The sequence below is a fragment of the Coptis chinensis genome, chromosome 4 (genome assembly GCF_015680905.1).
Source record: "Coptis chinensis isolate HL-2020 chromosome 4, ASM1568090v1, whole genome shotgun sequence".
Taxonomy (NCBI): domain Eukaryota; kingdom Viridiplantae; phylum Streptophyta; class Magnoliopsida; order Ranunculales; family Ranunculaceae; genus Coptis; species Coptis chinensis.
Window position 1 is genome coordinate 9,726,121 of NC_141459.1, and position 27,232 is coordinate 9,753,352.

Genomic DNA, 27,232 nt, shown 5'->3' on the forward strand with positions numbered 1-27,232 from the left:
TAAATTCCCTTTATCCCCAATGAAGGTGGGAATCGAACCCAAGACCACGGCCCCAACCTCCCAAGTTTGTGACCATTGTACAATACATAAAGATCCATGCAGCTATTAGTTGACAAATTTGAGCTTAGAGATAGCAAGATGTCATACCACTTTCCTTTAAGCTGGCACGCTTTTTCCTCCATTTTCAAAAACTCTATAGTAACTGTCTCTTTGTCGATTCTGCACAACAGAAAGTCTGTTACATGTCATTTTGAGGGATCAATAGTTTATCAAATGGCAGGATACTAAATAAGGCAGCAAAATAAGAATTAAAACTAAATAAAAGATCCAAAATACTAGAGAGTAGAGACTAATTTTTTTTTTTTTAGGTATCAACTGCATACTAATCAGAGATCAATGCTGTTGAGACTGTTGGTTGTAACAGTATTGAAGAAAGGTTCCAATGGAAGAAGGTAAACAATATATTGAAACTTGATATAGGGAATGGTATAAAAGAAAGGGGATTTCTATTCTCCCCTCCTCTCCCAAAGAAATAAAAAATAAAATAACTGGAAATGGAAATAAGACGTGATATGAGCTAAAATAATTTGATATCATCACATATTCACATCCACTTTACACAATGCACCTGACATTAGTGAAATACTTCAGCAAAACCATAGAACGAGCTGTTATTAGAGAAACCTGCTACAATGGCAAGAGGCTAATTGACACAGATATGACAATATGCCAACTTGTAAAGACCATCTTCAGACCATGCACAGAGCTACATTTGAGAAAAGTGATAATACCTTAAATTGTAGCATACTAGCTCGCCAGTTGTTAGAATAGCTAACTTGCGGCATATGCATGAACTAAGTTAATTGCACCACAATGATAAAATGACAAATAGATTTTGCTCTTTTAAAGGCTAAGCATAAAAAAAAAATAGGTTTTGTAACACATTGAGACTTTCGCCAAATTGTGGGATCAGGAATGCGATGGAATCCTAAAGGGTGTGTCTCAAAAACCGGAAGAGGAAAAAAGAGCCTCTAACCAAAAACGTTTAAACAAACTCACGGATCAGTATTCACTGACATTACATCCTAAGGACACATTACAGGTGACTCTTTAATAGAAGCCCTATGTAGACTAAAGCCAGTCAGAAACAGCAATATCTCAAGATCCTAGGCACTTCTTTTCGAGAAGAATGAATTTCAAGTAATGAAAACGCCTTTCCTCCAGTCAAAATCCCACCAGCTGTTGCAACCCACCTATGGATGGAGAAACAATTTCATCAGACTGGATTTTGAACCATACTACCCCCATCAAGGAAAACTCAATGGACACCGACACTGCTTGTATAAATGAAACAAAATGGAAACCACTGGAATACTGACTACCACGGAGAGTATTAAAGTTGCTCCTAACAGCAAATCACAAGCACCCTAAGCAATGTTTCCTTCAATGGCTCCTTCACCTCTGAGGAAATACCCACCAAGCTTCGATGAATCATAGAAAGCTTGAATGTATTTCCACTATCCCATTTAGAAATTTCAAGCATTGGTCCCATGGTTGTAGTGAATTTCTGGTTGTTTAACACAGTCCCTCCCCCTCCCTATTTTTTTTCCCGTTTTTGTTGTAATAGTTAGTACCCTTTTATCACTCTTCTTTTGAACCCATGTATAGATTTATAACAGTTACAAGATTGCACTTTTGCAGTAGTCCAGCCTAATATCCACACGCATAGGTTCAGTCTCATTGAAGCTACAAATTCTACACCAGTACTGTTGGCTGAGCAGCTATTACAAATTGCCAACACCTAAACAATGTACACCTGTTAACTAAGATAGAGATGTATACCTCTATATAAACACCGCGCGTGTTCATAAGAGATTAATCACGTAACGTAGAGAGAGAGAGACATAAGAGAGAACTCGTATACGATCTTTTTACGCTTCTATTGAGAGAGAGAAGACAGGTCGTCGCGGCCGCCTTCTTTGATTGCTTCAATCTTCTTCTTCTCTTCTCTTCTTTGTCGCCACCGCAGAGTTATATTGTCGCTGTTCTAGTAGGCGTAATCGTTTCTAGTGCAAAGTCGACCGGCTGTTAACCATTGAATCGCATGAGAAGACGCCATTGTTGCCTTTTCGCACCATTGGAAGGAGCAGAAATCTTTCCTTAAGCGACTGACTAATCCGCCTTGGTTATTAATTGTTATTACGTTCTTGTCTTCGTTTTTTTCTTTTATCCGCATACAACAATCTTAAGGAAAGATTAAGATGTCTACACCTTGACACCACGCCGATCAAAGAAACTAGTTCGAGTCATGGAAGTAACTTCGCCTACATGAGAGATGATCGACCTTTCTCTCAATGAATCGCAATTTACCTAATGTGTCAAAGATTGAATCCTTCAACGGTTCACACTTCAAGAGATGGAGAAAGGGTATTCACGCCCTAGATGTACTCAACTATGCAAAGTATCTCTTGTCTGGCACCATGGAGGGTCTAATGATTTGAAAGAAATCAAGTGACTCGGCTCAATGGGAATAAGGTATGTCGTCATGCTATTTTTGAGTACCTTGTCCGATGAGATATTTGATATTTATTGTTCAAATAAGAATGCACATGATATATGGGAGAGTTTGAACAAGAAATACATAATAGAGGATCCGGTTTTAAATATGCTATTGGGAATTTTCTTAAGTTCCATATGAGAGAGGATAGAGATGTAACGTCTCAAATCCATGATTTTCATGTGGTGATTAATGATTTTGAGGGGTATTAATTTACCCAATCCTTTGTTCTTTGGATGTTTGATTGAGAAACTCCCGGTCTTGGAAACACTATAAAAATAGTATGAAGCATAAAAGCGTGCAGATGACTCTTGAGGATGTGATCATTCACATTCACATAGAGAAAAGAACAAGACTTCGGGATGAGGTGTTGTCTAAGGAATTTCATTCTAAAGCCAATATCGTTGAAGGTAATCCCAAGCAAATCTAACAAAACCTCTAAGAAGCGTAAGTCCAACAAAAATAAGAATTTCAAGGTCAAAGGCACTTCTTTTTAAGCGGAGTGGTGCGGCAATGGAAATTGTTATGTTTGTGGTAAACCCGACATAGGGCTTTTCGGTCATAACAAGAAAGACAGACGATGATGATCCCTCCCAATGCTAATCTAGTTGAGGGAGATGATATTGTTCTTCTTTGTCGTGTCACAAGTGTTCATACCACCGGGAAGAGGAACGGGTACTAGATTGAATTGCTTGCCACGCGTCTGTGGTGATGTTGAAACCTTCCGATTACATACTAGTGAAAGATGAAAAGGTCTATATGGGTGACTCTAGGTCCGATTTCTGTTGAGGAACAGGGCAAGGTTCTTCCGAAGTTAACCGGGGAAAACCCTTTCACTTAGTAATGTTCTTCATGTTCCCGAGATTGATTAGGAATCTGATTTAAATGTCCCTACTTGGGAAAAGGCGTCAAGGTGACTTTTGAGAGTGACAAGTTTGTTTCGACAAAGAATGAGGGTTTTGTTGGTAAAGGTTATTGTAATAGCGGTGGGTTTTCATGTTGAATGTACTTGACAACATTATTATTAATAAGAATGAATGCATACGCTTATTTGCTTGACTCTTTTAATATATGGCATGGTAGACTAGGACATGTGAATGTTCGATTATATGAAAATGATGAAAGCATGTGGTTTATTGTCTAATATTTCTGATTGTTCTAATGATAAATGTGAGATATGTGCTGAGACTAAAGCCACGAAAAAAAACCCTGTAGAACTGTGTCTAGAGATAAAACTGGATTACTAACTCTTATTCATAATGGTTTGGGAATTCAGGAAGTACCATGTCTAGGGGAAGTTTTATTATATTACATTCATAGATGACTTCTCTAGGTACACCATGGTATATTTACTTAGACACAAGCATGAGGGGTGAGATGTTTCTCAAGTACAAAGTCGAAGTTGAAAACCAACTTTAACTGTAAGATTAAGAGACTTCGGTCTTATATAGGGTGGAGAATATGAGTCTAACCCCTTCCGGGACTTTTGTGACAAGAATGGCATTATTCATGAGACTACTCCACCTCTCTCCCCGAGTCTAATGGAGTGTTTTAACGGAAAAATAGAACACTAAAAGAGATGATGAATGCTATGCTTGTAAGTTCGGAGCTTCCACTGAACTTGTGTGGGGAAGCAATCCTATCTGCTTGCCATATACAGAATAGGATACCCAACAAGAAAACAGGGAATAAGACACCATATGAGTTATGGAAAGGTCATGTACCTACGACATACTTAAAAAATGTGGGTGTCTTGCTAAGGTTCTTGTGAACGAACCTAAAAAGAGAAAATGGGACCTAGAAACTGTTGATTGTATGTTCATTGGTTATGCTCATAATAGTCGCGATATAGATTTTTAGTAGTAAAATCGATAATAACCTTGTCGATGCTAACACTATTATAGAGAGTAAAAATGCTGATTTTTGAGAATTTGTTTCCTTTGAAAATTGGCATTGAGAGGTTGGTAGCTCATAGTGAACAACAATCAACAGATCCTGAATTTTCGAACAAGAAATCCGGAAGAGTAAAAGAGAGAAAATCCACCAATTTTGGTGGCGACTTTTACACATTTCTTCTTGATGATGATCCTCTGACGTATAATGAGGCAATCAGTTATCGAGATGCACCTTTCTGGAAGGATGCTATACACTCAGAGCTAGATTCGATTATAGCTAATCACACATGGGAGATAGTTGATCTACCTCACGGGCTGAAACCTATATCGTTACAAGTGGATCTTCAAAAAGAAATTGAAACTAGATGGTTCCATTGAGAAATACAAGGCTAGACTTGTAGTCAAGGGATTCTCCCGGAAAAAAGGCATTGACTATTTTGATACTTATGCTCCACGTAACTAGGATTTCTTCTATAAGAGTTCTAATGGCTCTAGTTGCTATTCATAATTTATTTATTCATCAAATAGATGTAAAAACTGCATTTTTGAATGGTGATCTTGATGAAGAAATATATATGATGCGACTGGAAGTCGATAAGTAGGGGAATGAGCATAAGGTATGCAAGTTAGTTAAGTCTTTATATGGGTTGAAACAAGCCAAAACAATGACATGAAAAGTTTGTGATGTCATGATGTCTAATGGATATCACATAAATGATGTTGATAAATGTATTTACTTTAAATATTTTGATGTGAATACATATGTGATTATCTGTTTATATGTGGATGACATGTTAATCATGAGTCCTAGCCTTGATGTTGTGAGAAACACCAAGATGTTTTATCCTCCCAATTTGAAATGAAGGATTTGGGAGAAGGCGATGTGATTCTTGGAATCAAAATCATCGAAAGCGATGATGGCTATACGCTTTCACAAGAGCATTATGTTGAGAAGTTTTTGAAGAAGTTTAACTTTTATGATAGTAAGCACGTCGACACCTTATGGAGGCAAATAGTGAACTTTGGAAAAATGCTCAACATGGTGTACTTTCGATCTAGATATGCCCAAATTATTGGTAGTCTCATGTACTTGATGAATTGCACTAGACGACATTGCTTATGCAGTTAGCGAGGCTAAGAGATACACTCACCGTCCTAGTCGGGAACATTGGAGTCGCGTTAGAGAGATTAGCCAAGTACTTGAGAGGAACAATGAATTACGCGCATAAGGTTTAGACAAACTCCACCTGTGATAGAGGGTTATTGTGATGCAAACCGGATATATCGATTCTCATGATATCAAGTCCACTAGTGGTTATATTTTCACCCTAGGTGGAGGTGCGATCGCTTGGAAATCTTCTAAGCAGACCTTGATAGCTCGCTCAACCATGGAGTCCGAGCTTATTGTTTTAGATAAAGCAAGCCGAAGGTGAGTGGCTTAGAAACCTCTTGGCGGATCTTCCTATTGGTACAAAACCTCTTTTTGTACCTATGCATTGCATTTGTCAGGGCCGCTGATAGCAAAGGCAAAGAGCAAATTGTATAATGGGAAAAGCGGGCATATTCGATGCGAGACTACGGTCTATAAAGCATTCTTTGGAATGGAGTTGTGGCTCTAGATTATGTGAGGTCGAGTTAAATTTGGCGATCCTCGACAAAGCCACTTAACGGGGAGACAAGTGGTTGATCGTCGAGGGGATGGGACTTTTGCCTTAGATAGAGGGTTTACATCGGCGGAACCCACCTATGTGATTGGAGATCCCATGAAGTAGGTTCAAAGGGAAAAACAAGTCACCTAGTCGCTCTGGTATGCTATTGTCTTTATTTGAGACGTCCCACCCTATGACTAGATAGCATTATTGTATACTTTGTATAACTTGAATAGCAATGAGAAAAAGGATGAGTTATTTTACTCTTAATGGAATCCATAGTCCATTATTTTTATGAGATAGTGTATTTTAACTGCTATGTACACTTGATGGATATCCACCTACGTGAATGTAGAACTGGGTCGGTTCTTATGGGTATTCAGGCAAATACTCTAGAGCATTCACTTAACACGTAGCCTTAAGGGCAAAAAAGCTTAAACACCGAGAACATGCATATAATGAAAAGAGCAATGTGGCTCGCATGTCCTCTATTTTACTACAAGGGAATGTTGGTTCAAAGATTTTTAATCCACCACTTTCACGTATTATAAGACATGTTACCACTATGGTGGTTCAAGCCCGAAAAGCACCCGATTATCTTATGCCGCTTTTTTCGATTCTCTCGGCATTTCGTTAACCCATTTCTTTTGTAATATCCTATTCCAAAATAGTGGGGACTATAAGTATTTTGAAATAGTGGGGGATTGTTGGAATCTTCATGTGTATTTCAAATACTTGTGTGTTGTTTAGTCCCATATTGATGAACCACCACTAGCTAGTGAGGTATTTGAGGTGAACCTCTAGCATAAGGCGTGCCTTAGGGTACAAAGGCTTTTGTGTTAGGAGGGAGGACTCACCCAAAGCCACACGCAGCCGCTTGGCCGCTGCCCAGACCGAGCCGAGCCGGTAGGTAATGGGTGTGGTGGGCTTGGGCTGTTAGTCTAGTGGGTAGTGGATTATCAATAGCCTAAACTTTTTCTTTTTGAACTAGTTTTGGTTTGGAGTTCCACTTACTGGTTGGATTCGTATCGGCAGAGAGTTCTACTTTGATTTGGTTTTGTGAAACCGAATTAGAGGTGTCCTTCTCCATCTATGATTCGATCATACCTCTATATAAACACTGCTGTGTTCATAAGAGAGATTAATCACGTAAGCGAGAGAGAGAGAGACAGAAAGAGAGAACGTGTATCACGATCTTTCTTCTTTGCTTCTATATTGAGAGAGAATACGAGGAAGTCGTCTTTGCCTCCATACACACCACCAAAAGCGAAGTTGAAGTCGTGATACACCCTTCTCTTTACCCTACGAAAAACGGATAAGTCTTTGATTGCTTCAATCTTCTTCTCTTCTCTTCTTCTGTCGGCCGAGGAGAGAGTTATATTCTTCGTTCTAGAGGGTAGTACGTTTCTAGTGCAAAGTCGGTTCGTTTGTTAACCATTGAATCCTGTGAGGAAGGCGCCCACTTTGCCTTTCGCACCATTGGAAGGGGGCGAAATCTTTCCTTAAGGGCGACCTAATCCAGCGCCTTGGATTTATTACTGTTATTTTGTTCTTGTCTTCTCTTTTTTTTTTTTTATCGCATACAACACATCTCTAGCTTTAAATCTTCTATGAGCATTTCCCGCAATTTTCCCTTCATGATTCCAAAAGATTGCACCTGCGCCTTTGTGTCCTGTAGACTGTCAAATGCAACATCAAATTAAGCATACATAAGCACATACATTATTTATACCACCAAAACTAGAGTTGATGCTCACTGCTGCTAGCTTTGCTTGTACTAGTACTTGGGTTACCCCGGTTGCATAGTTTCTAGTAGAGTTCATTGAGTTATGAGTTACTCCCTGTTATGTTGTTGTTTCCTTCACGAAAGACTCCAAGCACTTTATCCATAGACTAGTAGTCTTTTTCGGTGATCCTTCCCTGTTAGGTTTGCCTTGCTCAAAATTCACTAAGTTCTTGAGTGCCTATATTTGGTGCAATAGGATACACACAAACACCCCCTTATCGACCACTTCCCTCAATTGGGGTTTGAAGCACCGATTGATGATCTCATTCAATCAATCTTTTAGATTCCAATGATCATGAGCATCGATCTATAAAAGAGACATGAAACCGTCGGACACTCCTTAACCTTGTTCATTCACATAAGAAAAATAGGTGGATATCATCCTATACTTGCTTATAACAAAAATGACAAGAAAGGTTAGTGTTCAACTTTTTGTTTCTCAAGGTATCCCCAGTTGCCAAACCACCATAATACATTTTCCAAATGAATAGTTGCCAATTTGCAGCAAGATCTAATTTCCAAATTATTTTTATTGTAAGTAAACTGAAACTAGACCCAGCACAATGATCCAACACCTGATCATCTTTCAGGCATCTACAGGCTTCCTTCACAGAAAACAACCCTTTCTTAGAAGTAAACCAAGTAAGTTTGTCTTTTATGTTCCCAGGCCTAATGATAGTATCATTTATAGCCTTAACCAACTCCATATTCCAATCAAAACCATTTGCATGTCTTAGCTCTGCTACTTTCATTAAGTGATTATTAGGTCTTGCATAGGCATAATCACTTAGGGTAGCAAACTTTTCCTGTATGGTAATCCATGGATCATGGAAAACTTGCACTGTTTTGCCATCTCCAATGCTCCAGATATAGCCTTTATCTATCAAATCCATGGATTTATTTGGCAAAACCCTTCCAGAAATAAGACGAATTTATAGGATATTGCCTTGCACCATCAGGTGGCCACCATTTCTGATAAATAGACTTGAATGATCTTGTCCAAAGAGAATTAGGCTCATGATATCGCCTCCAACCATGTTTGGCTAATAAAGCTTTATTCATATCCCCTGTTTTCCTAAATCCAAGACCCCTATAGCCTTGGTCGAAACACAACTTGTCCCACCTGATGGTATGTAGATTGGATTTCTCATCATCCCATTCCAGAAAAAGTCCCTGCACACTTTGTCTATCTTAACACAAGTGGTGGCAGGAATAGTGTAAGTGAGCATTGTATACAAAGGTGTAGCTTAGGCTACAACCTTTATAAAAACATCTCAACCAGCTTGAGAGCACTTTTGCTCTCCAGCAGTTGATCTTGGTATGAACTCTGTCAACCAAGTAGTCAAAATCATCACATTTCTTACTTGAGAGGATAATAGGCACCCCCAATTACTTCTCATTAGGGTGGAAGGGTCTAACTCATAAATCTTTTGAGAAACTTCTTATGTTTACCATGCACATTGTTACTGCAATAAACACTTGATTTATCATAATTGATCCTCTGGCTCGAAGCCTCACAATATTTATTCACAATGTTTTTGAGATTTCCAACTTATGTGAGAGAAACTTTACAAAACAATATCAAGTCATCAGCATAAAGGAGGTGACTTATTGAAGGTGATTTACAAAACAATATCTATATGTTTTTCCCCTAGTCTCATCTCTCATCTCATATTTAAACAATATTTTATCTCTACAAGAAAAAAACATGACTTCAAAATGTATCTTTACAATTAATTTATTTTAGTCTTTTGACGAAGCTATACAACTTAAAAACAAGTGTTGTTAAATCTTTTGTATTGGAGTTATGATTGCTATATTTTAACAATATATACTTTGCATTGTCTACTTTGCATTCGAGCTTAATAACACATTTGCATAGTAGTTGTTTCCAATCTTTCATGCCATGAGTTTTATTGCATCTACAATCGACTTTAAAGTTAATGTGTGGTATAGTGTGACTTAATGAGCATTTTACACCTCCTTAGAGTTTCAGAATTTGATGTGTAAAATAACCATAAAATATACTTTGTCTAATTATTGCAACTATGTAATTTGCAATTATCTTTGCACCATACATTTGCAATACACACTATACATTATACAGACATCTTGCAATGTAGGTTTAGGATAACGAAACGACTACACAACATCATAAGTTAAAGTTGCGTAATTGGTTGTAAATGACAAAAAACCACAACACTCCGACTATAATTAATACAAAATTTTAGCTTTATTTATGTAAAAAAAAAAGTTGGTTGATACAGTGATGATTTTTATTTGTTTTTTTAAATAAATGTATAGCGTTTGATATCCAAAATAAAACATCATACGTACTATTACAAATGATATCCAAATGATTATTCTTTAGGAGTCAAACACACTACAAATCGCAACACACGCCCCATTCCCAATAACAACAATAATTATTGCAACCACTTTAGTAACTTCATATGCAAAAACCAATATCTCATATGGGATAAAACAATACACAAAATTAGGTCTAATCCCACAAATTGAATGGTAATTAATTATGGTTGTAGTACATGGTTATTTTTATTTATGGTTTCTTAACAAATTAATGGGGATAGTGTTACTAATTATGGTTTCAGGACAAAAAATTATACGTTTGTTTTATTTCGTTCCAATAATAACCTTCTCCTTCTATACATAATATAAATTGAACATTTTCAGACTCAACTCAAAGTTTATGTGAGCAAACTCTTATTCTCCAAATATCTATTCCACTTCTATCGATCAATTTATTATTCTCTCATGACAAACATTTACTTTTTTCTCCATCTAAAAAAAAAACATTCGACTATAAACTTGTAAATATTTTTAAGATCTAGTTGTTTCCATATTTGAGCTAGTTGATTTGTGTGTTGTGATTAATGATTTAAGTAGTGCGAAAACATATTATTCTCTCATGACAAACACTCTACTCATTTTGCAATATACTTTTTTCACTTTTCAATTATAGGTTATTGTTGATTAAAGAATTTCAACATCGGTTCGGCAAGCAATTTAATAATAATTGAATTCCATTTTCAAATATTCAAATATTATGTTTAATCAATTGTGTGATTTATCTCGATTTCAATATTGTTGTCGTCGATGATATTTTTAAGTTAGGACTTAAAATTAGTAGTCCGATACACATGCACACACCATTATATATGTACAACACACATGCAAATAGTATTATACATGTGTATTACACCTCTTTGCATGTAAATTCGTTGTTAAAATTTGAATCGCCTATTCTCTGTAGTTAAATATGATTACCAAAAATTGGTGGAGGAAAACGAATAAAAAAAAGATAAAAATAGTCAAACAAAGCGGACACATATTTTTACCAAAAATCATCAAGTGGAGGGCAAAAATGTGATTGAACAAAAACTGTCTTTGAGTTTGAGTGTAACTAAAATCAAAATTAAAACTCAATATTGGCCTATGGGCCCGTTCTCTAAAATAATACTGGTAGGCCCATTGCAATCATTCGAAGTTGGTACAGTTCGGACCCGGTCCTTATATATATTTCTGCTACTCATCATCCCCAACACACATTTCCTCGTGAATTATAATAAGCCCTAACTAAACCCCTGATATACTGTTTCAACTCCCACCAAATCAATTTTACCCTTGTAGTCTATATTAATTGTTTTTCGTTTCATTTAAGAAGATGGGAAGCAGGTTAGGAAGAAGGGTAATAAATTTCGCTAATCTCCCAATCAAACTTCTCATGCCCACGTCATTTGATTACATTAAAGAAATCGCCCTCAAAACTATACCTTCAGCTTCAAAGGTAATAATAATTATAATTCAATTACATTTTCATATTTCTATATAAATATTTAACTTGTAATCATTTGTTTTCTTCAGATTGAGATCAAGAGGGTGCTAGAATCTTTATACGGGTTTGAAGTTGAGGAGGTTCGAACATTGAACATGGATGGGAAGAAGAAGAAAAGAGGAGGGCTATTGCTTGCGAAACCGGATTATAAGAAAGCTTATGTTACTTTAAAGTACCCATTGTCTATCAATCCCGATCTTTATCCTATACGGGTAATTGAGGAAGAGAGGAAAAATATGAACAAGCAGTCAAAGTCTAGTGTTGTTGGAGACGAGCAAGAAGTTAAATCTCATTGGCTTGATGGAAGTGGAAATAAAACAATTAAGCCTGGGAAGCAAGGTAATATGAGGTATACTCGTGATGATCGCAAGCCTCGTGGTAGTAGTCGTGGAGATCGTGACACTGGAACGGCTAAGTTTCCTTGGACCAGCATGCGTACTCCGAAGTAGATGTGTTTGAAGTTTGATATGTTCGAGTGTTTTGGATGGGGGTTTCATAAGATGTGTTTGCAGCAGTCAGGTGACACTGTTCAGACGTATTTATGTTATTTAAGGTCATGGATAAGTTTACTCACTCTAGATCCATGTTTTGTAGAAGATGAAAAATTAGAATTTAACTTTGATATTTCATTAATGGGAAATTCAGTCTATGGATATCTGCTGTTCAGTCTGTTTAAGGGGTTTACATGTGTAATCTGTTTTCTCTTAGGACTATATCATGCTTCTGTTCCCCCATGCCGTACATGTTCACATCACTCTTTGAATGTTATTTTAAACTTCTTGTTGTTATAGCTGTCTAGCATAATATGCTATGTGTATCAATCTGTTATGGGTACTAGGCCAGACATTTGCAATAATGAGGATTATACTTGTAATTTGCAGCTTGCTTTTTACGTCAGCTGCTTGTAGGTCAGGTCCTTGTTTTCGTTAGCCAATTCCTTTGGGTGTAGTGTCACTTGGAAACAGTTGTAACTTGTAATCAAATTGTACACTGCCAATCCAAGGGTAACCACTGCATCGTCTTGGGACATCATCCTTAAGGCCAAATACCTTCTTCTTCTTCTTCTTTATTTTTTATTATTATTATTGTTATTTATCTTTTCTTAAAAAAAACACTCTTATTATTATTCTAAAAAGTTTTGGGTTCTTCTAGTAATTTGCTTTAGGGATAATCTCTAAGCACTGATGTTTGGATGTAACTATAACCTTGAGAGTGTCATGCATTCAGAGCCTGAAGACTTGGGATTTCTAACACTTATTGGTCCTTGCATTTGTTTTTTGAGATTTCAATTTCCTTAAATGTTAAGCTTCTCCAGATAAGACATTTTAGAAATCAAGTAAAGCTGGAAGGAAACTAATAGATAATATAATAAGGTTTTCAGTCTCAAACAAAATATGTGGACAATTTTGACTGTTGAACCTCTTAAGAAATTGATTGGCTTCGGTTGCGATGACTCTTGCAAGAAGCTGGGGTTTGTCCAGGGTGCACTTCTTCTCCATCTACACCATTCGTCTTTGCATAAAATAGGGTAGAGTTCTTGAGCTTCTTCCACCCTGAACTCCATCCGGATATACTTTTTTGTTTGTTGAGCTTGTCAAATTCTCGTTGCAGGTCTGAGTAGTCATGCTGTAGCTCTGCCATCTGTGTCCTGATTTTCTGTAGCTCACACATAATGGTCTTTATTTCTTTTTTGGTTGATAAACGTCCATCTTGCTCAAATACGATTTCATGCTGTTTTGGCTCGTTTTCTTTCATGGCAGCTCTCATCTTTACTTGCTCTGAGAACAAAACCTGCATATCATATTTCTCATGGTTATTACAATCCTGTGAAGCTTCCTTCTTGGATACTGCCTGAAGGAGGTCCTAGTTGAGTAGTTTATGTAACTTGTACTCTGATGTTAACTTAGATGCGGTAGGGGCAGAATTTTGTTTGTTATTAAATTATTTGTTCCAGATTAAAATAAGGAGTAATGTTGAAGATACACACAGATGCATGAGTTAGCAGTCTTTTTTGGGACAGATGACCTGGATTACTAGCAAAATATGGTCAGAGTAAACCCCCATGGATCAAGTAGTAAATATTGACATCCATTAGTAGATTTGGGGTCTTTCACACCTAACAAGACAATGTGTGTGGAGGACTCGTAAAGGGTTGTACATCTTAGGGTACATCCTTAATAAGTTAATAACTTTAGAATCCATGTCAATTACCTTGTAGTTGAATGTTACCTGCATGACAGTTCTTAAAGGCAGCCGGTCATTTTGTGCAGCGTGCATGCAGGCATCGAGTGACAGCTTGTCGCAGTCCATAGCTTTGCACAGCCTTCGCCTATCATGTTCCGTTAGAGTGGGATGAGTCTGAAAAATTAGACTGTGTAAGAATGCTATTGTGTTTCTGATTTTGGTGCAAAAGCAACTCACCAGTAGGACAGGAGGATAAGATTGAGTGGGTATCACTTCATAAATTGTTTGCCAAACTTTGAAAAAAAAAAGCACTCTTAGGTAAGCTTGAGAGCATCTCTTTAAAGCGAGTAAAAATATTATATCTGAAATGTCTTGGTGATTGGAATAATGAAATCTTGCGATTGAGTCAATTCAATTAAAAGAAACTGGAAGAGCTAGAAAACTTACCTTTAGATAGGTATCAATGGCTCTGTATAGACCGTCATGGCAGATTCGAGAATTTTGAGGTAGTACTTCAGCGAGAGCTTGAAATTTAAAGATTGAAAGATTAGGGTCTCTTGCAACTTCTGCTAAATATCCGTCTAATAACTTCCCAACATTTAAATTTCCACACAATTGCTGCTGTTGCTGTTGTTCATGCATTAGGAAATATTCCACCATCCGCTGTACTATGTCAACATTTTGCATACTGCTGTCTTCACATGAGGGACTTCCCCGACCATACAACAGGTTAGGTATTTAACTAAATGCCGATGGATAATATCATTAAATTTTGATGGATTTGATTTATGTTATGATAACAGTGTCTAACTAGAACTTTACATAGTTGATTGTTTCTTGATGCTATTGTTTTAGTCCTTATATTATGTCCGTCTTCAATTACATTGCGATGATGATGTGCCTTGAAGTGAGTGGGGTGTTAGTCATATTGCTGATGTTATAGTGATTAGCTAGTAAGATAAGGCTGCATATACAATTTTCGTTGTAAACCTAAACCAAAAAGTCTGCATCTTGTACTCAGTGACGAACGCAATTGTTTAGCTATCAAAACAATAAACAGGTTTGTCTGTCTTTTTTCCCCTCTATTATGTTTTGTTTTGTTTTTTGTTTTGTTTTTGTTTTGTTTTGTTTTTCACACTGAGTGACTTTTATCAGGTTAGAGTTTGTGCTTGAACAAATGACTTACGCAGCTTAATAGAATGTATTTACGAGAAAAACACGAGCAGTTTAAGTTAGTTTCTTACTAACAGTATCAAAAGAGGAAATTGGGTTACTCACCTTCCAGCTTTCCGTTCAGTTCCATTGTTATAAGTAGGTATCAAAAGGTCGTTCACAGTGGCATCCTCTAAGACCATCCCCACCCTCTTCTCAAGTTCTGATACTAATGCTGGCGTTGCCAAATACACCAAGCCCATCTTCAACATCCACAGCAAGAACTTACATGAGACAGCCTCTCTTTGGGGAGGTAGTATGCTAACCAGTACTTCTATCATCCTTTTATGATCTTTGTTCCGTCCCTTGGTGCCTTCCTCCTTTCTCCGACTAAAAATGCTCATGTGCAACTCATTTATTCCATACCGATTTATTTGGCTTTTGAGCTCCGCATCCGTACTAGGCAACCATTTCTCTGCATAATGCATTATACATGCACCTATAACCTCTGGTTTTGTTCCTTTTGCTTTTATGGCTGTTATGATTCGAACAAAGTGATCAATACGAAGACCTGAAACATCATCGAAGTACCATCTCTCATCGTTCTCTGTTTCATTGCACATTGAATTGCGCCTAATAATCTTGGATGCAATTGAGTCACTGCACCTTCTGACAATCTGTAGGTTCTCAGCCCATGGAGAGAGAGATTCACATGACTTCACGACTGTTATGGAGTCTCTCCAGGAGGAGAGTACTATGAATGTGAGGAAAGCTTCTGTCTTGGCTATAAGATTGCTTTCTTCGTACTCTTCGGTCATTTGTAGGAACTCTGCTGCACATCTTAGTGTAGCTATGTTGGTCGGTGTGAGGTCCACTGGGAGGCCATAGCAAAACTTTAGAACGGTCTCAAATGTTTCTACTCCTCCCGGAAGTTGTCTAGTTTGAAGTCGTAGCCATTATCTGAACTATGAGACCTACGATTGAGTTGACTCAGGTACTCGCTTCTTGAAATCAAAGGAAGCTGCGTCATCATCACAGAGAGGGAGGAACTGAATTATGTATCGCCCTTGAAAGTTTCATTCATTGAATATACTGTGTGGTCAAGTTTAAGTCTGGCCAAATGAGTTCAAACTTGAATATCTAAATCTAGTGTATTATCATGTGTTAAAACAGAGAAATGCGAAGTACGCTCTTAGTTAACCTTGTGATTTTCTGAAGTGGGCATTGATTTTGTAGGTTCATTTTATAGGATGCCAAAACAGACAAATTTGAATTAGTAAAGCGTTTAACCTATTTTTTTTCTAGAGGGTTAGCTTCCTAGCATATTTTATTTTGTGGGTATAATTTCATTTTGCCCAATAAGACTGTTTCTTTTCATGTTTTTCTTATAATTTCTTAAAGTATTGTATATTTTATGCATCTCTGCTTGAAATCTTTCTGAACTTCATAATGTAAAGGCACCAATTTCCTATCAATATCACATCACTACTGCCTACAGTCACTGCCAGCACCTGACTTCATCACTTCGGAACCAATTTCCCTGCCTCTATGTTTTACTAATAGTGTCGGTTCATCACTTTGGGATGGACAAAGTTATGAGAATACTTCTATATTTTCCAAGTGGCATTTTTCACTCTTGTGGGTGTATATGCTCTTTGTTTCTTTCTGAACACTGTAGCTTAAGAGAAGACCTTTGTTTGTCATACCTTGTGAACATAAAAGTTGACGTCTTCTACTTGAATTATTACGTCTGTAGGGGTCTGAGTCGGAAACCTGCAAAGACCAAAAACACCATAAATCTTGTCTGTGATCGTAAACAACATCCAATATATACAGTAACTAGAGTAAGGTTTCAACTTCAATTACCATGATCGTTCATATTCGTTGAACTTCTCTGTGATATTAACACGTTTGTTTGGAACTGGGATAACAGTACTCTGATCATTCACACGTTCAACACCATTATAATCACTGCCGGGCTTTTGGGGTCTGTCTACCTGAAGGGACTTCATGGTCATTCTGTGACTCGAGATCATGTCAAGTTAGAGAGACTTCATTAGATAAAGAGGAGAAAGCGAGAAAATAGAATAGGTAATATGTGGGGTCTTATCTAAATAAATGTACGAGTAGAGTGTGTGGTTGTGATGGGAATATTATTGAATTTGGTAGTTGGATTTGTTTGGTTTTGTTCCTAGTATAAGTACGCTCGTTGTCACTAGAGGAGAATGTGGTATGGAGACTAGACGGAGAAATCATTGACAAGCATAGTGTTAAAAAGTTCTGACCATGTATATATGGAGAAGAGGGACGATATGTAGATTCCTTGGCCTCCTGCAACATAGCTATCCTTTTCTAAGTCACCGTGATTGAAGAATTTACTGATTTGACAAGTCTAGTGTCTAATTATTTTCTGTCTAACGACACGTTGGTTGAAACGATGGCACAAAAGCCACAATGTGTCATTCATTTGATCCCTTCTCATCTTGAAATGTGGTACCATCTTTTAATGGTTTGATTTCTGTTACCCAAAGGAGTTCGATTTCTAGCGCCTGTCCAGCCTCGGTTTGATTTCTGTTATCCAATGGAGTTCGATTTGTAGCGCCTTTGTTAACTCTCATTGAGTTTCACCTAGGGCTGTCAATGGGTTTGGATAACTTGATAATCAATCCGAACCAAACCGATAAAAAATAGTTTTGGGTTTTTGTAATTTGGTTTGCCCTCCACAGATCTAATAAGATATTGACTTGGTCCCAACTTTACCCTCCACGGAACCGATAAAATTGTATTTTAATAATATTTATAATTAATTTGTATATGTTTATCAATTGTGTGGTTGAAATTAATCGATTTAATTTATGATTTAATTGATCTTATATTTTTCGGTTTGGATCAGCTCGGTTTTGGTTTGTAATATATCTTATCGATTCGGTTTCAGATGAAATATAATATTATCAGTTCAATTTCAGACTTTGGGATTTTTAATTTTCTTATCGGTTTGTAGTTAGCAGTTGTATTATTGTATATGTTGTTTCTTACTTTGCTAATTTAAGTTACTTCTTACATAGTATGTTCAGTGTTCTAATTGTCAAGCACAGTCCTGAAACTCATCAAGACTTTAGGGGTCTACTATACATTTCTAAGTTTCTAACCATGCCATTGACCATTTTGCCTCTATTATGGGGCGCGCCCTGGAAATGAAACACTTTTATCTGAATGTAAAATTTAGAGTGCGCAGGCTGTACGTGGAATAGATAATATGGCCCTCTTATCAGCAAAAGTGATTATATACTGCCCCACAAAGTCTTGAATCAAGGCTCTAAAATCCAGCGCACCGGTGCATCCAGCGATTATCTAAAACGTGGTCCGTCCTTTGGTGTGCTTAGAGGTGACTTCGGATCGGATCGGATCGGATTAACCTCCTTCGGAATTTTTCTAAAAAAATTTTGGAACCTAATATGCTAGCCAAATCCGATTCAATTTTTTTTCGGATTCAAAATATATTTCCAATTTCAGAACTTTCGGAAATTTCAAAATAAATCGAAAATTTCGGAATACTTGGTAAATTTTCAAAGATCTTTGTACTTTCAATTATTTTTAGAATATCATACGCCAATGTTCATTATAGGGAGAGAAAACCATGTCCACAACACCAATGTACCAACAACAATACGCACTTGTTTATTGAGAAAACCCATTTTCATTCAAACAAGTGATCCAAGAAAAACGAGAAAAAAACCCGCACCACCAATAGCAAGATCGTTGTTGAGAGGTGCGGGTATTTGTAATGTTTCAATCTTTTTTTTAGGTGTGTGGAAATCAAAGCGTGAAGTGTCTGTGATAAATAATGGATTATGGTCTTGGACTCAAAGTAGCTTTTACATAATATTCTATCTATTGGAATTTGGCTTTTGGATTGGTCAGAAGTCATCAGCATTTCAATGACATTTTTTTTCATATCATTGTTGTTATGGTAGGCGGTGTAATGATACTTAGAGTGGTCCAATTCAAGTGGGAAATAGCGAATTTAGGTTATGTTTTGTTTTGTTTTGGAAGAAAAACTATAAAATGAATGAACAATCGAGATCTAATCAGTGGATAGTGAGAGAAGTATATATTTTCGGAATAAATTGGTAATAATATCGAAAATTTCGGAATTTTCGGATCGGATCGGATTTTAAAATTATATCTAAATCCGATCCAATTTTTTTTTGGAATTTTCGGAAATCAGAAAATCGGCCCATAAAAACTACACCCAAAAGCAGAACAATTTCGGGTCGGATTTCAGAAAAATCGGAAATTCGGCAAAATCACAAGTTTCTAACCATGCCATTTACCATTTTGCCCCTATTATACATTGGAAATGAAACACCTTTATCTGAAACGTGGTATGTGGTGTGCCTTAATGTGTATCAACAACCAAAATCACAAGTTTCTAACCATGCCATTTACCATTTTGCCCCTAGTATACATTGGAAATGAAACACCTTTATCTGAAACGTGGTATGTGGTGTGCCTTCGTGTGGATCAACAACCAAAATCACAAAAGGACCTTTTGCTGTAAATGGAATGCATGCACCATTCTTTTTTCATTTCAATTCGATCTTTTTTCTTTACCAAAGTAAGAGAATCAACCAAATAAACAAAGAAAAGGTATGTTAAAGTTCCTTTCAGTTACTTAGACAAAACTAATCAAAACAACTAGTAACACATGCACATAGTGGTAATCAGATGACCTGATTAGCCGAAATGAATTGGAGCTCCAAAATGGGGCGGGCAGTTGATTGTAACAATCTGTGCTACTATTCACACCACTTTTACACACACACAGAAAGTTATTCCTTGGAGGAGCATAGCCACATATCCCATCACTTTTCCTGCAAGCTTCACATCTAGTAGCGATATTGCTATTATCTACTCCAACTTGGTTATATTTCAATGTTATCCCATACACCCAGCTGCTTGGATCCGTAGGTACATCACCTAGCGATACAACCGACACATAGCTAGCACATTTTAACGACTTCAAGTCTAAATCCCCCATGGAATTAAGATTTGCTGGTGAGTAGACACAACAAGTATTGGTGGGTGCAAATATAGATAAACCAAGTGACACCATTGCCGGACACGTATGTATTAACCCACAAAGATGAGAGTTGACGGTGTCGTCGCATATCGGGGTGCCTTTAATAGTTAGAGAAGAAGTTGGGGGTGGACAAGATAAGAGAATGAAAGTTGATGGGCCTAGTTGAAATGGGCTTGGCCAATCAAGTCCAAAATTTGGAGAAGATTGCATGGAGTTGCATGTTGACATGCTAGGCGGGGTGATGGTTAAGGAAGATGTGGAGTAGGATATAGAAGTAATAGGATAGGAGCCAGTATGGGTAGTTAGGAGAAGCTTGTCTCCACCGCCGGCGCACGATACATACGGGTTGAACAAAGGCGACCCACACCCAGAACCTGTTCCTAATGGATAATTCACTTGTAGAGAGCCGCACTTGTTTTGGCAAGAAGCTGCTTCTTCTATTATTGCCGCTATTACAATAATCCGGTAGTGAGAAAGCAGTAAGAGGATCATGAGTTGGAGAGTGAAGAAGAGAGGAAAATGTTCCATAGCTTAGCAACTAAGTTTTTGTTTTTTGTTTAAAGAAGAATAATGAAGCGCGTTTTAATGGGTGGTACTGGTACATACATACTTTTTGGTTTGAGTGGAAGATCGAGTAAGTGGGTGGCTTTTGCATATATTCGCTCTTCAATTCGACGGACCATGTAGAAATACTATACTCCTCGGACCACAGGATTAGAACTCGTAAGGGAAGACTTAGTTATTGACTTGCCGCCTTCGTCGTCGTGGCGTAACTATTTAAACTGGCCTGGTCTTATTTTGTTTTCTCCTTCCTTGTTTCGATTCAGATCTATTCGATTAAAGAGAAGAAATAATGGCGGGAGTTTCACCTCTTGCAAAATATAAGCTGGTGTTTTTAGGCGATCAATCTGTAGGGAAAACTAGCATCATCACTCGTTTCATGTATGACAAATTTGATACCACTTATCAGGTATATTTGTTTTAATGATCGATCCCGTTTTGAATATTGGATTTTTTGCATATCTAATTTAGAATTAGGATTCTGGATTACTCGGTATAAATCTCAATTTTAGCTATTTGTTTGAATTTTTGTATAATAGAAAGTCAATAATAAGGGTAGTATTATTTGTAAAGTTTACGCAACGATCTTTAAAAAGATTGATCCAATGGGGCATGTTAATTGGATATCATAGTTATTAATTTGTAAAAAAATTTAGAGGAAGAGGTAAAATTTTCCTCCAGGTTTAAATAAATTCATGTATACACTTGCATTGGAAAAGGTATGGGGCTATAAAACTGAAGTAACCATTACCTACTCTGTTTGTAAAGCCATCATTTTCAAGTCTAGACATAGAAGTCAAATTACAAGAAACTGAAGAAACATAAACAGTTTGTACTAAATCTAAATGATAATTGGAATCTAACAATAAACGAAAAGTTCAAATGGCTTCAACTGGTGCTTTCACCCTAAAAACAAAAACGTCATTTGGACTTGTGGTTCGGTTGTAAGGAATCTCTGCATCGTGTTTGAAACATTATTATTAGCCAGAATCAGTCCACCTAGTGTTAGAAGGAGCTTTAGTTAAATTCGATTAGAAACATACAAAATGTAAAGGCTTACCCTCATTTCAAACTATGCTGGCACAATCTAACTGAAAGTATCTAGTCTTTCTTTTACAGAAATGGCACTTGTTGTCTTTTCTTTCTTTCTTTCTTTGGTACAGCTTGATAAGTTTCATTCTGCTTAGATGATTCACGCTTAATGGCTTTTTCAGCATGCTTTCTGATTTTTTTTGTCCCCATCCTTGAACCATGAAGTGAGCTACAAGACTATTCTGCTACTTTAGCCTTGCCTTTTTTTGAACAAGCACCTTGGCCAATTCATTCTTATTCCGCTTATTCTTAATAGTGTTATTATGATTATGAAATGGTCTATACTAAGCAGGCAAGGAATTCAAGACAAATTGGATGAGAAAGTTATCATCATATATAGTCATACTCATTTGAAGATTAAGCGTGGGTGATTATACTTTTTGGACCCCATTCTTGGAGTCTATTATTAATATATTTATATTATAAGAAATTTCAAACATGTGAATGTAAACCCTTTTGGATTTAGATTTAATCCCGCCATTTTTTTTACAACCAAGATTATTTATTTAAAGGAACTTGATCTGTTTCCTTTTTCAATTTGATGAAACTGGAGAAACTTTACATCTGCTTGATTTGTTGTTAATCAGTTCATAATAAGCACAATTTTCACTTGAAATTTTGTAGTCGTGTGTATTTCATGTTTGGTCCTATGTTAGAAGCTTGATTTTGCATTTTATTTCTGCTATATCATGAACAACAGGCTACAATTGGAATTGATTTTCTTTCAAAGACAATGTACCTGGAAGACCGAACAGTTCGTTTGCAGCTTTGGTAGGAAGTCTTTCTTTCCTGGTTAGTCAGTATCAGTAGATTATATTATCTTTATGCATATAAATGTTATAAAGCCCTGAAGATACACATAATGTTTGAAGCGGCGGCTTAGGTTTCTAAGAAATGAATCGGAAAGAACTTTGACTTCAGACAGATAGATAATACTGAGTTGTGCAATGTGACTTATTCTACCGAATCTTTTGTTAACTTGAGTGTTTGTAGAGCATATATGAATCATGAGAATTGTCCACATATTGCCTTTATTTTAAACTGCCTGCTTGTTCTGTTAAGCTTTGTTCTAAGTCGTGTTAAAGAAAACTTTCTTTTCAATTGGTTCTTATGGCGTACAGGAATAACTATGCAATAAACCACAGGAATACGTTTTTGTATTGATTCCCAGCTTTAAAGGGTATACGCATTTAGAAGATACTCGCGTGGAGTTTCCCTTTTTAATTTTTATGTGTGTATAGGGAGCTCTTAAAATTGTTGAGGGAAGAGTGTGCATTTGAAGTGTTGATAACTTATGATTGGGTTTACTGCTCATCTTAAGTTTACTTATCATTAAGTCCACATGATAAATGAATATGGTCATATTTGGTAAATACCATGTGTTGCTGGCAATTAAAAGCCCATTTTTATTTTTTTTCAATACACAGGGATACAGCAGGGCAGGAGAGGTTTAGGAGTTTAATTCCAAGCTACATTAGAGATTCTTCTGTTGCCGTAATTGTTTATGATGTTGCAAGTGAGTAAAACTTATATTTTAAATTTTTGAAAATTCTCAAACATTTCATTTCTATTAATTCTTTCATAATATGTTCAAAGAGACAATGTTAAGGGAAAAATAATTGTGTTGAGGAGTATTTATAGGAACAGTTCAGGTTGGGTAGTTGCCATAGCAGGTCCATGGATTTATAGGGGACTGGCAAAGAGAGGAAAGTGTGACTTAACACTTTTGACTACTTGGTGATAGAAAGATGTTGGAACTTCTCGCAATAACAATCTTTATAGACCTTCATTGGTTCCAAAGTTTTCTCTCCCCCACCCTCCCCGCTATTATTGCTTTGACCCATAGTACCCGGATACTTCAACATGACCGATGTGTTTATATCAGAGATTCAGAGGATATAATACCTGCCAACCCTAAAATACTTAATGTATACTTCTAACTCGTGTCCTGTTGTACCCATTTTATTCCTTAACCCTTGTAGTTTCGTTCTTTGGTATGTGAGTAGAGATGCTTAAATGCTACATTGAAAATTGGAACTTGTTATATGTAAGTGTGCTTAAAAGTTATATCACACATCCTATAACAAATAACATAATACACTTAACACGGAATGTTTAAAGTAAAGTGTAGACATACTAATTACCATATGAATTGGTTTTAGAAAATAAGGAGGTATATCCCTATTTCTCACCTCAAGCCAACATGTGGGAAACAACATACAAGAGTGCCGAGGGCATGGGTGGTGAGTGTGTAGACATCCAAAGCTGCTTAGGTGGCGTGGTTTGATACCCATTCTTGTTTCTACACGAAAAGTGTGTACATCAATTAGGTGGACGATATACTGATAACAATAGTTTTTTTCTGTGTTACTTATCCAAAAATAAAATGGTTGTTTCCTTATAAAATTGTTAACCGTACTATTGGAATTTGAATGTAGTGCATCCCTATGCATGGTTGGATGCTAGCACATTTATGTCTCTGTTGCGAAAGCATTTATAGTTGAAATCTATGTGTACTAGCAAATTAAGAAGATTTGAAGACTGGCCAAACTAATTGTCATGAACCCGTACTTCTGAGATGAATGAACTACATAGTGTTTTACTGAACTTCTTCACTCCCTATCCACTGCAGACAGGCAATCATTTTTAAACACTTCCAAGTGGATTGAGGAAGTACGCACAGAACGAGGTAGTGATGTCATTATAGTGCTTGTTGGGAACAAAACGGACCTTGTTGACAAGAGGTAGGTGACTAGCTGATATATCGCTATTTAGCAATGGAACAAACACACAGATGCGGGTGTTATTATCTGGACTCATGGCATGTTAAATTTCTAGGAAATGGTCTGTCCTTGACTCCTTGGTATATTGTTTTTTTGGTATTTAAGGCGATGATGATGGTAATTCATCGTATATGTGTTTGATTAGATGTTTTTACTCTAGTCTACATTGTAGTTTTGTGAGTTTCTATTAGGTTAATTCATATCAAAATGGCGAATCAAGTAGCAATTGCACAAACTTTTAATTTATGTAACTCAGATTTCCTGTTCAGAAGTTAATTGTAGTGACTGGCTCTTGAAGCCATTCTCATCAATTGGATTCCTCACTTCTTCTTTATCATTTTTGGGACATTCTTGTATGTTACGATAGGGTTTTGGAGATGACAGTAGAATCATACCATTCTTACATTATGAAAGTTTGCTTCTACAAAATTTTGAACTGAACTTTGTTGTTATGATAATCATTCAAACATAAGTTTTTCTGCCTTTCAAATTAACAGTATTTCTAAACAGTGGCTATTTATTGATCAAACAGGCAAGTGTCTATAGAGGAAGGAGATACTAAGTCTCGCGATGATGGTGTTATGTTCATAGAAACCAGTGCTAAAGCAGGTTTCAATATCAAAGTAGGCAATATAATTTAATTTTGCGTTTGTACGTTTTCATTTCAAGAAATGCATTCCTAAAATGAGCTGGTCCTCAACATGGGGACATTCAGTTCTTGCATATTTATTTCTTATCTCATTTTTGTCAGCCTTAACAACTTAACCTTGTGTTCTGACGTCATGTTAAACGCTGCAGCCATTATTTCGTAAGATTGCTGCTGCTTTACCTGGGATGGAGACCCTCTCTTCTACAAAACAGGAAGATATGGTTGATGTTAACCTGAAGTCTACTGTAAATTCATCCCAGACAGAGCAACAAGGAGGAGGTTGCCGGTGCTAGACACGTGCCAAGTAGGATTGAGTGGAACAACGTGAGTGCACAAGACTTAACCAGGAATCATTTGAAGGCTAATGTAAAGGGTAGTTGATCGTAGCATGAAATTGGAATTCGTCAGTTGTTGAGGCACTTGGAGGAATAGTGGATTAGAGGTTCACTATTCTTCAGGTTGTGATATGAGATTTCTCATTGTTGACAACCTCATTGTGGTCAGTTATTCTTTTCCTGTTGTATTATGGATGCTTCCTGCTTTGTTACTGATTCCTCTTATATGTCTAATTGCCATTTTTTTCAGAACTATTTGTATTTACAGTGGCTACATAACGATTGCATAGTTATATAACAGTTTTATAATTCGACTCTCATTTATTTGTGAATTGTTCTATATGAAACACGAGATTTGAATTAGTTCCTTGGTGTACGAGCTAAACTAAAAAGTTGTGCTGTTGAGTTGCTTTGATCACTATGTGCTAAAAGAATCTGTAAAAGCTCGTGTTCCACCTTGAGTTGCTTTGGTCACTGTGTGCTTAAGAAGCTGCAAGAGCTGTTGTTCAAGCGAATCAGCTATAAATGTTTTTACGTTTTAAACTCTATGGTTTTGCCCTTCCTACAACATTCTGCAATCCTGGGTGCCAGAGTCTATGGTGTTACTTTCTTGAAAATAACTGTTTTGAGTTCCCAATATTATCTAACATATTCGTCTCCATCCAAACACCACACAACTATACCCTCTGGAAGTTAGTGGTCTAGATGGCTAGGTTGGGCGTTTAAGCATCAGCTCTTTCATCTTAGAAGCCGCTGTCCGAACTTAAACCATTAGCAAACTTCAGCTTTTAGTGATTCTCTCAAGTAATTTACAGAATTTCTCCCCAATTTCTCTAGGGATGCTGGGGCTACCAAACAACTTTTTAAGTCTTAAAATCTTGAATTTAAAAATCAAATTCTTACTGGAGTTCACAAACCTGCCTAAAGTATGTAATTCCGCCCTGCTAGTATGCACACACTTACATCTATGCTCAAAATTAAGTTTAAGATATTAGGATCTGATTTCCTTTAGGTACTTGGATGTGATGGTCAAAAATCATAAATTCTAATATTCAAATCATTATATTCAAGCGTTCCATTCCAACTACTCAATCAGTCAAGTAGAGTATTTACCAAACAAATAAATATTGGTCAAAGACGTAGCTTGAAGGCACACAAGCCTTAATTTAAAAATAATAACTAACACATCGTTCAAGGACAACCAAAGTCTAAATCTAGTTCATTGCATTCTCTGTTGCACAGTCCACGGTCCAATTGTGCCAAAATTTTGTCTGCTTTCAACAGTTTAATCTTGATTCTCTAGACTTTTGATTCTCGAGTACCACTTATCTCCTCTATATATATATGCACTTCTCATACTAACAGTAACAAGCACAGCACAAGAACTTCAAGTCCTCAACACTCCCAGTATCACACAGAAGCAACAAGTGCAACATTCACCAAAAATAGACAAATATAATGGGAAGTGAAGTTGCTAAGGTGTTGCTCCAGTGCGTTTACGAAGGATGCATACCAGCGTATGATGGAGTGAAGGAAAGAAGACCGTATCATCGCAATTGTAAATGTGCTCTCCACAAAGCAAAAGATGGTAAATCTAATAAGTGTACTCACCAGAACAACAACATTTCTTACCCCGTAAAAACTTCATGG

At 36.8% G+C, this 27,232-nt stretch overlaps 3 protein-coding genes across 4 annotated transcripts; 2 read left to right on the plus strand and 1 right to left on the minus strand.

The window, feature by feature from the left end:
* Window positions 1-11,387: 11,387 nt before the first annotated feature.
* On the plus strand, window positions 11,388-12,396 carry LOC147501748 (Ribosomal protein L23/L15e family protein). The gene is made up of 2 exons (XM_086606749.1): window positions 11,388-11,695; window positions 11,773-12,396. Exons 1-2 carry the CDS (start codon window positions 11,573-11,575, stop codon window positions 12,190-12,192), a joined length of 543 nt encoding a protein of 180 aa, XP_086462875.1. The 5' UTR covers window positions 11,388-11,572; the 3' UTR covers window positions 12,193-12,396.
* Window positions 12,397-13,080: 684 nt separating this feature from the next.
* LOC147501749 (BTB/POZ domain-containing protein DOT3-like) lies at window positions 13,081-20,858 on the minus strand. Its single transcript, XM_086606750.1, is given in 8 exon segments — window positions 13,081-13,534; window positions 13,955-14,101; window positions 14,375-14,636; window positions 15,206-16,010; window positions 16,013-16,100; window positions 16,786-16,852; window positions 16,946-17,098; window positions 19,813-20,858. Coding segments are annotated over 8 exon segments (2,769 nt in total). The 5' UTR covers window positions 20,691-20,858; the 3' UTR covers window positions 13,081-13,165.
* Window positions 19,598-25,902, plus strand: LOC147501750 (ras-related protein RABH1e). Of its 2 annotated transcripts, none has more exons than XM_086606752.1 (6): window positions 19,598-19,729; window positions 22,516-22,586; window positions 23,243-23,331; window positions 24,448-24,559; window positions 25,131-25,221; window positions 25,397-25,902. In XM_086606752.1, exons 1-6 carry the CDS (start codon window positions 19,646-19,648, stop codon window positions 25,538-25,540), a joined length of 591 nt encoding a protein of 196 aa, XP_086462878.1. In that variant the 5' UTR covers window positions 19,598-19,645; the 3' UTR covers window positions 25,541-25,902. The 2 variants fall into 2 exon arrangements, with proteins under 2 accessions (XP_086462878.1, XP_086462877.1); XM_086606751.1 differs by lacking the exon at window positions 19,598-19,729 and adding an exon at window positions 20,914-21,132.
* The last annotated feature ends 1,330 nt before the right edge of the window (window positions 25,903-27,232 follow it).